Source organism: Quercus lobata, chromosome 6 (assembly GCF_001633185.2).
Source record: "Quercus lobata isolate SW786 chromosome 6, ValleyOak3.0 Primary Assembly, whole genome shotgun sequence".
Lineage (NCBI taxonomy): Eukaryota > Viridiplantae > Streptophyta > Magnoliopsida > Fagales > Fagaceae > Quercus > Quercus lobata.
This window is the reverse complement of record NC_044909.1, coordinates 8,708,724-8,719,090: the sequence shown is the minus strand read 5'-3', so window position 1 is coordinate 8,719,090 and position 10,367 is coordinate 8,708,724. Positions and strand designations below refer to the sequence as shown.

The 10,367-nt window shown below is 31.4% G+C and overlaps 1 protein-coding gene across 1 annotated transcript; it reads left to right on the top strand.

Annotated features, from left to right (window-relative positions):
• The first annotated feature begins 3,105 nt into the window (after nt 1-3,105).
• On the top strand, nt 3,106-7,397 carry LOC115993662 (vesicle-associated membrane protein 724). Its single transcript, XM_031117607.1, has 5 exons — nt 3,106-3,461; nt 5,533-5,674; nt 5,785-5,896; nt 7,071-7,133; nt 7,214-7,397. Exons 1-5 carry the CDS (start codon nt 3,272-3,274, stop codon nt 7,361-7,363), a joined length of 657 nt encoding a protein of 218 aa, XP_030973467.1. The 5' UTR covers nt 3,106-3,271; the 3' UTR covers nt 7,364-7,397.
• Nucleotides 7,398-10,367: the final 2,970 nt, after the last annotated feature.

Genomic DNA, 10,367 nt, shown 5'->3' with positions numbered 1-10,367 from the left:
CATTTTCATTTTATGTCCAATTATATGTACATTATTTTATACCCAAAATAATAGATCTAGTAACAAATGAGGCTATTTGCAGTTGTATATAAAGTCCAGATATATCTAGTATATGCTCGATATAGAACTTAGCAAGTAGTATTAAGCACACACCCCACAACCCTCAAACCCTAATTTATTTATTTATACTTTCCCGTTGCTCTCTTATACTTCCTCCTCTTTCTCTAGAGCACCGCAAACTATATTAGTCCAGTCCCTTCACCCTAATTACTTAATTTCCTTTCTTATTTATCCTTAATCACGGTGAGAATGTTGCATGACCATTTAGTTTTGAAAATTTTATCATTTAGATTTTCACTTGTTTTCCTTTAAAAAAAAAAAAAAAAAAATTAAAGGCCAGTCACTTGATAAATATTATGTTTTATTTTTATTTTTTTCGTGTATTACATGTACTCTTATGGACTTGCAAGCATTTCAAACATATTTATAGGGCTACTCATGGAACCCCAATAATCTTTTGCCGAAATGCCCTTTTAAGTACTCCAAAGTCCAAACCACAATTTCCTATCTTTCCCAATAAAATGTGCATATCCATTTGGATTCAATTGATTTTTGGAATTTCTTTTTCTCATAGATTAAAAAAAAATAAAAGTTCTCAACAAGAGTTATAAATTATAATTAAGTTTTATTGATTAACCAATATGTATTGGGTAGGTTGTCTACTCCTACTTATAAATGTATATACTTTGTGAAACACGTACGTCAGTACACCTAAGTTTGTTAGGACCTCAATCTTGTTTCATCTATACACTCAACACAACAGAACAATATACATATAACTTTCACTCAACACTTCATATAATTTTCATTTCTATCAATTATAATTTCCTTTTTTTAGGTAATGTTGGAAGTCTTCAAAATATATTACAATCAATCATTTGTTTTTGGAAAATATAACAATTCTGAAAAGGTATGTGATTTTTTTTTTTTTTTTTTTAACAAATGTTGTGACAAACAAACAACTAAGCACAAAGACATAATCGTATAATATTTAATAGACTTGGCATTTCACACAATTTTTAAAATTTAATTGTTCACATATGCATATATTTTTTCCCCAATTTCCCTGCTTGTGGAGCTCAAAGGATACATGAAATTTAATATATATATTGTGGGAGGACTTTTGTCTCGACCCCCAATCAAGTATTGTTCGCTTTGGGATAGGCAAGGATCGACTTACGTCCCACTCGCACGAATTTGCTCAATCCCACATCGGAGAGAGACGCCTCCACTCATGCCTTATAAGCCTTTGGCCTAAGGATGAGTATACCACTACTACACATGCCTAAAGACGAGTGTACCACTACTACACAGTGGGAGGTGTCTCTCCCCAATGTAGGGTTGAGCAAATTCGTGTGGGTGGGACATAGGTTGATCCATGCCCATCTCAAAGCAAACAATACTTGATTGGGGGTCGAGACGAAAGTCCTCCCACACACACACACACACACACACACACACACACACACACACACATATATATATATATCAAACGGATAATTAGATAACAGATCGTTTTCGGATTTGTTAGGTTTATAATTAAAATAATTGTATTGAAAGTTGTTCTTATAATTAAGAATGTATTTAGATTAATTTATTTTTAGTATTTTATTTTATTTAAAAAATCAGTTATGCAAAAGTTTAGTTGTATCCCAAAAAAATTGTTTAAAAATAATATATATATATATATATATATATATAACCTAAGTGCCATAGGAATTGTTATTTGATGATGATTATTATTATTTTTATTATAATACATGATACAAGTAGCAATGGAACGATTCAAATTTAAATTCTCCTTATGAGAAAGATTGGAAAACAACATTGACTTACAAGGTTTTTGACAAAAAATATATGAAATTTGCGTCTTTGTGAAGTTAAAAAATAATAATAATTATGTGTTAAACTCTATAATTTATGAGGACAAAGTTTGGCTCCAAACATGTTAAGAGTTTTAGACTTCAGCCCCCAATAAGAAAATGACATGTATCACTGTCATGTGCAGTACACTTGATGTTTGGAAAAAATTTTGATTTACTGAATAGTTTAAAATTAAGAGTTTGATTAATGGGTGCCCTTAGGGCATTTGTTAATTAACCATTTTAAGAAAGTTTTGATATCACTTTTATGAGAAATATAAAAAATATTCAAAAAATCAGTTACTTTTTTCTTTTTTCACAAAAAATTCTAAAATTATTTTCTAAATGAATGCCCTTAGGGCATCCATTAGCAAAATCTAAAGATAAAATCCAATATCAAAAGTTTCAAATTTAACCTTATTACAAGCGAACCTTATAGTTTTTTCAGTGTTAATCAAACTTCAAACTTTTAACATTGTATTAATATACAATATGAGTATTTAAGGCTTGATTTTTCAAATTTGATTGAGGTTTAAATTGATATGATTTGAACCTAATGTAATTATAGGATTTTATTTGTAATAGTAGTCCTAAATTTAAGGGTTTAATTAAAAACTTTTGAATTATACATTTTATTTTAAAACAATCATTAAAAAATGATAGACTTTTACCTCCAAATTAGTTTGGGGAAAATTCCTCCAATTTATTATGTGCCAATTCATTAAATTATTCGCATGTATTTTTAGAATTTAGTTACATAACTAACCTATTTAATGAGTTATGTGACTTATTTCAATAATTTAATAAGTTGGAAGATCTAATTTAATAAACTTGAATGACTTAAATAATAAGTTACAGAAAATTCCTCAAAACCTGTTTAAACCCTTTCCTTAAAAGGGAGGGAAAAAAAAAAAAAAAAACTATGATTCCCTAGTTGGCTGGTTTTTATAAAAAAATATTTTGTTAATTTTTTTTTTTATATGAATGATTCCCTAATTGATTTCTAGAACATAGGATTAGTATTTTTTTTGTTTTCATAAATAGTATTTTTTAAGACATGGTCACAAATGGACAATCCCGTTGAATAATCTTTACCTTGTAAAGAAAAGGTCCTAAATCGGCTAATCCTATAGTAATAAGTATTAATTTATTATTATAAATCCCAAGTCTAAGCCAATTATATTTCTTCGCAACAAAGAAACAGACCAATATTTATCATCCTACAAGCTACAACTACAAATTCCTATTGCTCCTAACGTACAAACCAGAACAAGTTTAGTTCTCTCCACCAACCGTCTCTGTACCTCAATCGCCCTTGTCCTGAGCTGACTCAGTGCCAGACACACGCAATGAGTCAGGAATCGTTCATATACAGTTTCGTTTCCCGAGGCACTGTGATCCTTGCCGAGTACACCGAGTTCACTGGTAACTTCCCAGCCATTGCAGCTCAGTGCCTTCAAAAAGTCCTTGCCTCAAACAGCAAGTTCATCTATAACTGTGACGGCCACACTTTTAACTTTCTCGTCGAGGATGGCTATGGTAAATTAATCATTCTTCCATTTTCCCAGTATTTCTCTCTGTTTTGTACTGGTTTTTGTTTGAGCTGGAAGTTGAATTATGAGAGAAAGGGGTTGGATCTGGTCTGAAATGGCTGATTTGGTGTGGGGTTTTACTTTAATTTGAAGCTAAAACGCTCACACATGGAGTTTTGCTTTCTGGGTTTTGTTTATTTTCTTGTTTTCTTTGAGTTCTTTTTGTTAAAGTTTAATTTTTTGCATATCACACATGGAGTTTTGTTTTCTGGGTTTTGGTTATTTTCTTGATTTCTTTGAATTTATTTTTTTTGCATATGATATTCTGTGTGCAACAGCTAAAAGTAAGCTAATTTGTTGTGTTCTTTAGAATTGAATGGGTTCAAGTACTTTCTTTTTGCACCTGAGTTTAAAAATGCTATTTTTAGAGTTATAGACTTGTAATTTAGTACATGCTTTATGGGAATTTAGCTTTCAGGTGCTCGTGATCATGAACATGAATTCAAAATTTCCATGAGAATTGTGCTACTTAAAACTGCCAATGAACATTTTTAGAAGGTTTTGAGGTTTAATGGGGTTGATCTCTAGGTATGACCTTGGTTTGTTTGGTTAATTGATGGATGCTTGCTGCTGGGCATGGAGGTGTCTATATGATGAAAGCAATCAAAAGAAAATAGTTAAAGTTTGCAGGAGAATAATCATGATGTGGGGGTAAATCCAGACAAATGACATAACAAATAATTCTACCTTTACTTTTAGACCTTAGTTGAGCTTCTAATTTTTGACTTCTTGACCAAAAAATTACAGCTTAAGCTTTGCTTGGCTGGCGGGAAATTCCTTGTACAATGGGTTTTTTTATATTTATGTTTAGAGGAGATATACCATGGAGAACGCCTGTGGCATGAGGGCATTCAGTTCCTTTGGCACTTGTGAATGGATCCTTTCACTAGTTATAACTAGGGCTTCTTATAATTGTTTATATAGCCTACATTGACCTGGTCAGACCAGATACTAGTCAGAATTGAGGCTTTCTCGTAATTGTTTCAAAGTTGAAATGACACTAATGGCCTTAGAGAAAGAGAGATACAATGATCTTTGTTTCCTTTTTTCTTCTATGAACCACTGTATGTATGTATGTATGTATGTATGTATGTGCTTTAAGTCTTTTTTTCCTAACTATAAAAAAGAAGTCTGTTTTGACCAGTGCATCAAACTATCAATATCATAATTTGGCCTCCAAACAAAAACTTCTTGTTTTTCGCATAGGGGGGCGTTTGGTTCGCTGTGATGTGTGCATGATGTGTCATTAATGTGGTGCACATTACCATATTGTCACATTAAGGTGTTTACCATAAGTAATGTAAGATCACCTCCATTAGAAGGTGATGTGATATATTTTGTAATCTTAGATTATGGTAATGTTAGAAAAAATTAAATGAACCAAACACCTCAATGTGACATTAAGGTAATGTGCATCACATCAAAGGCACATCATGGTGAAATGCCCCCTTAATTTTGGATGTCACTCCGATTGATAACCCTTTTTTCATGGTATATATTCTTGGCCATGTGTCGCAGATAATTCTACATCAAAGCAGTTTCTGTTTTGGACACCAGATACATATTATACTATATAGCACTTGTTTGTATCCAGTGCTGGATGGGCCATTACCAGACCTATATGCCTATTCTGTGTTGTGCTTTATGATTTACTGCTAATATTCTTTCGTCCTCAAGGTTTTTGAATGTCTGTGAAGTGGCCAAAGGAGTTTGGCAGTATTTCAGATGTTTTGTTTAATTCTTAAAGTAGTTCTTATATGATAGAAGCCAGAAAGAGATATGATCAATAATGTATCTTGTCTTTGAGCACATTAATGCACAAAGTGTATTGAAGTTAAGCAGAGTTGTTTACTAAGTTATAATAGTTGAGAATGTAACCATCATTTCCAGTTCTTAATAGGTGCAAATGCAAACTAACTATACTCTTATCTTCTATAATTTTTTACCACCCCCCTCCCCTGATTCTAAATTATATAATTCAAATTATAAAATTTGTGGCTTACTGTGTGAATTTGCAGCTTACTGTGTTGTTGCCAAAGAATCTGTTGGCAAGCAGATACCTATTGCATTCTTGGAACGGGTGAAGGCAGACTTTAAGAAAAGATATGGGGGTGGTAAAGCAGATACAGCTATGGCCAAAAGTCTTAACAAGGAGTTTGGGTATGTTCATTCATGAAAATCTGACTCCCAAGTATGATTTGTTGTTGTCTATGGATTTGACTAGAAAAATCACATTAAGAGGTAAAAGTAACATGAGTTTAAATTTACAGACCAATAATGAAAGAGCACATGAAGTATATTGCTGACGATGCTGAGAAGTTGTTGAAAGTGCAGGCTCAAGTTGTAGAAGTTAAAAATATTATGATGGGTAATATTGACGAGGTAAACCATTGATGTTGAGTAAAATATGGATGCTTTTACCCAATGCTGTGCATGTGGTCAAATCTGTTTTCAGGGTTATATGTATTCTGTTTTGACAATATGCATCTATGATTCTATTTATATGCATTGCTCTAATGAGTGATGTCAGTCGGGGTGGGGGGTTGGGTTCTGGAACTGTTTAGATTCAGAATGAAATATGTTGCCCTTTCCATGTAATCCAAAGGACTTGGAGGATTAGATGTCCCTATGGGTTATCTCTTCAGTGTACTCAGGAGGAAACTTTACAGATTGAAGCTATCCATCTAAAGAATGCAATTTTAGAATTGAGTATCTTTAGGTTTTAGGCGTTAATAAAGACAGTAAAATTCTTTTGTTAGTAAAAAAAGGACAATTTCTGGGAAAAATTTGTACCTGGTTTGGGGTGTGATCTTTTTGTTATGGTTAAAATGACTGTTCTGATAGTGACGAGGGACTTGTAATTTAGTAGCATTGCTTGGTCTCCTTTATGAGGAGAACCAAGTATCAAATCCCTCCACCCTCATTTATAGTAACAATTGGACTATAAAATAAAATAATAATAAAAAACCCAGTTCTGATGGCATACTGTGTTGTCTAAAGTCGAGTGGATGTTTTGTGGAGTAATTGAACCACCTTAGACTTTTCTACAAATTCTCTGTTTGTTTCAGTCGAAAATCTTGTATAAAGATAGTTTTCTGTATTTTCCAGTGTTTGGTAGTATTAGAAAAAATAAATCAAAGGAAAACTATCTTTAGTCAACATAAAAAGTATGACTTATTTTTAGAGATCGTTTTCCACTAAATTTTTTTGGAAAACAACTCTATCTCACAGCAAGTTAAATAAGGAAAGTTAGGAGATTATTTTTCAACTCATTTAAGGTTTCTACCAAATTAAACGTGTCATGTCATGGTCTTGATTAAATGACTGCCTTTGATACTACGAAATTTTTGCTTAGTGAAACTTTCAAATTCGATGACTCAAATGTTATCGCAAAAGGCTTGATTCCTATTATTGTATTTTCTTTCTATGCTCTATCCTCTCGCATGTGTTAACCTAGCTTGCTTAAATTGCATGATGTGAAGGTCACTTAAATTACAAGGGAACCGAGCAAGGGAAGTTGCGTTTTATGTTATTTGACTTTATATGTGCTTTTCAGGCTATTGGTAGAGGGGATCGCCTAACTAACATTTCTCAAAAGGCCGAACACCTACGTAGCGAGGTAATGGATTTGAGCAGGACTTACTTGTGGCTTTATCCCTATGCTGAGTACTGAACAACTTTCTTTGTTGCAATTTTCAGGCCGAAGGATACAAAAAACATTCAACACAAATCAAACGGAAGCTGTGGTATCAAAACATGAAAATCAAGTTGGTTGTTCTTGGAATCTTATTAATTCTGGTTCTGATAATCTGGCTTTCTATTTGCCATGGGTTTGACTGCACCAACTAGTAGAACTTTTCTTCAGTATACAGAAATGCAAAAACAAAAAATTACAGACATCGATCTAACAATTTGTGCGAATGAAACCATCGTCTGTAACTTGGATACATCAGCAAAATCACGAGTAAAATTATGCTTAGAAGGATGGTCCAGAAATTTGCAAGTTGGTGCAGGTCTTCTTCTACTTTTATTTTTATTTTTATTATTTTTTAAGAGAGAGAGAGAGAGAGAGTGAGAGCTACGTCATGTTGGTCTTGTCAAATATACGGTGATATGTTGTTTATTATTCTAATATAGCAAGTATTTGTGATATGTTGTTTATTATTCTGGACAATTTTAGTGATTTTTTTTCATTAGATTTACGTTCAATCTTCCATATAACTTATCAAACCATCTGAATTTTCTCTCATGGGGAACATGTGGAACTGTAGGCAAGTATTGTTTTGACCAAAAATGAATGCTTGTGCCTAAATATGGTGGAAAGTGTTTGTGAAATCCATCTGACTAGGCATGTCTATTTTCAATATTCGGGTAACTTTGTGCAAGGAAATAAGCTATTCAATTGCAAAAATAATATTACTAATTTTGTTATATAAATCTTGTGTCAGCTTTAAAATACAAAAGAAAAAGAATTAAATTTTTATTTATTATATTGTTGATGTAGTGGTCAAATAATTACATTTCAGTTCAATTAGTAAATATGTTGCAATAAAGTTGATAGTAATTTTAGCTTTAAAAAAAAATGGCCGTACTGATTTTAGAAAAAAAAAAAGGTTAGTAAATATGTTGCAGAAAAGTTGATAGTAATTTTAGCTTTCAAAAAAAAAAAAACATGGCCGGACTGATTTTAGAAAAAGATGCTCATATGGTCAACTTATAAGTTCAATTTTTAATTTCTAGTTTTTATGTACAGCTTTTTAAAAACTTACATTTTCTTGCTTTTCTTTTTCAAATTTTTTTAAAGTACAAATGTACTTTAGCATACTTTTAGCAAAAAATTAAATAAGTTGTTTCTAAATATACATCAAGCGAACAGTTTTTACACAAGAGCTTAATGGCTATGGGGTTTGCTCTTTCTGTCTGAGGCCTTATAGTGCTTGCCCAAATGATTAAATCCTAGAAGAATGTCAAGAGGAATGACAATAATTGTTCCATTGCTAATGATAATAAACAAAGACCCATTGCTCTAAAAGTTGCTTTCACAAATATTTTTTTTAGGGTCCAAAACAACTCATACCCCTACAGTACTTTGTGCCCCACATGATTTTTATGTTGGACCAAATTTGAGCCCAAGTGTAAGCCTATGAATTCTTTACAAGTGGACCGACCCTATATTCTTTATGTCAAAGTGTCAAAGCACATGTTACTTTGACATTCCAAGTTCCAACTCTCCCTTTTCTGTGATTGCTGGTCCAAGGGTTCAAATAGTAGCATTATCCAGTACTTTTTTTAACCCAGGTTGGGATGAGCAAAAAATTCAGTTATTATATCCAGCATTTTAAACCTTTATATTTCTAGATATATACTTTTATCCAATTTATTTATTTTACGTAAAATAAGTTAAATGAAACTGAAAAACTATGAAAATGAAACTATCCCAAAAGGACCTTTAGTGAAGCATGCTCTTCTTGAAAAAATTTCTAAAATACATGGGATTGTACATGCAATGACTTTTCCACAACAGAAGTACAACATATATAAAAAGTTCTTCTAAATAGAATTTGGTGAGGGGGTAACTTGGTAAGTACTGGCTTGAACCCTGACGGTGGCAAGTTTGCTTTATCCATGATTATTGTTTGTAAATAAACCAAATTATATATGAATAGCACATGCTAAAAAAGTTTGTTTATATTTGTTTATTTAATAAATAAGTCAAGCTTGAACAAATCGAGTTTAAATATAATAATGTGCTCGTGAATTAGTTCGTGAGTATGTGATTCGATTAAAGTACTATATATAAAATTATATGTTTAAAATATACTCATATAGAATTGAGATTGAATTATATAAATTTATAAATAATTTCATAAGTTATCAAATTATTACTTACAGTATGAATAATTCATTTTACAGTAAAATATATATAAACAATTTTTGACCATACAAAATCGATGAATATAATTTTTTTTAGTTCATAAATGATAATCATTTTATTTAATTAACTCAAATAATATCATTTCAATTAAGTTTTAGTTAGTAATTATTAACATACGTTTGTGAAGGGCTAATTTTTTTAGTCGTAATGTTTACTAACTTATGGGAAAAGAATAGGTAAATCAAGCAATTAGTGAACATGTGATTGAGCTTGTTTGACAAAAAAATAAAAGAAAAAAAGAATTGAATATTTAATTTAGTTTAGCAATGAACTTGAGTTCAACTCTTGTTTGAATAATTTTAAAGGAACAAATTTAAACTTTCAATACTCGGCTTGGCTCAATTTGTTTACAGCTTTAACTTAATAATACCTGAAAGTTAGTAGGGACTAAGGAGCTGCTATAATTTTGTAAATGTACAGGCCATGAGGAACTTCTTTATTCTTTTCCCTTAAATAAAAGGTATAGTAGATAAAAAAATTTCAAGACTATAGAAATTCTTACGTACTTGACCACTTTCTCCATTTAAAGTTCCTTACCAAACTATGAAAATGAAACTAACCCAAATGGATAGTGAAGGCGTGAAGCATGCGCTTCTTGAAAAAATTTATAAAATACATGGAATTGTACATGCAATGACTTTCCACAACAGAAGTACAACATATATAAAAAGTTCTTCTATATAGAGTTTGGTGAGGGGTAGATATAAATTGGTAACTACAGGCTCAAACCCTGATGGTGGCGGCAAGTTTGTTTTGACAATGATTATTGTCGTTATTGTTTGATGTAGCCATGTATGGTTGTAAAATAACCAAATTATATATGAGGAGCTCATGACAAAAAAAAATTTATTATTATTTTTTATGTTTGTTTATTTAATAAATGAGCCAGGCTTAAACAAACCAAATTTAAACATAATA

What these genes read in the sequence shown, in the direction of transcription:
- LOC115993662 (XM_031117607.1), top strand. Translation starts at nt 3,272, where the DNA reads ATGAGTCAGGAATCGTTCATATACAGTTTCGTTTCCCGAGGCACTGTG. An exon ending in TCTCGTCGAGGATGGCTATG is followed by an intron (nt 3,462 to 5,532) that starts GTAAATTAATCA and finishes GTGAATTTGCAG; the next exon opens with CTTACTGTGTTGTTGCCAAA. An exon ending in AGTCTTAACAAGGAGTTTGG is followed by an intron (nt 5,675 to 5,784) that starts GTATGTTCATTC and finishes TTAAATTTACAG; the next exon opens with ACCAATAATGAAAGAGCACA.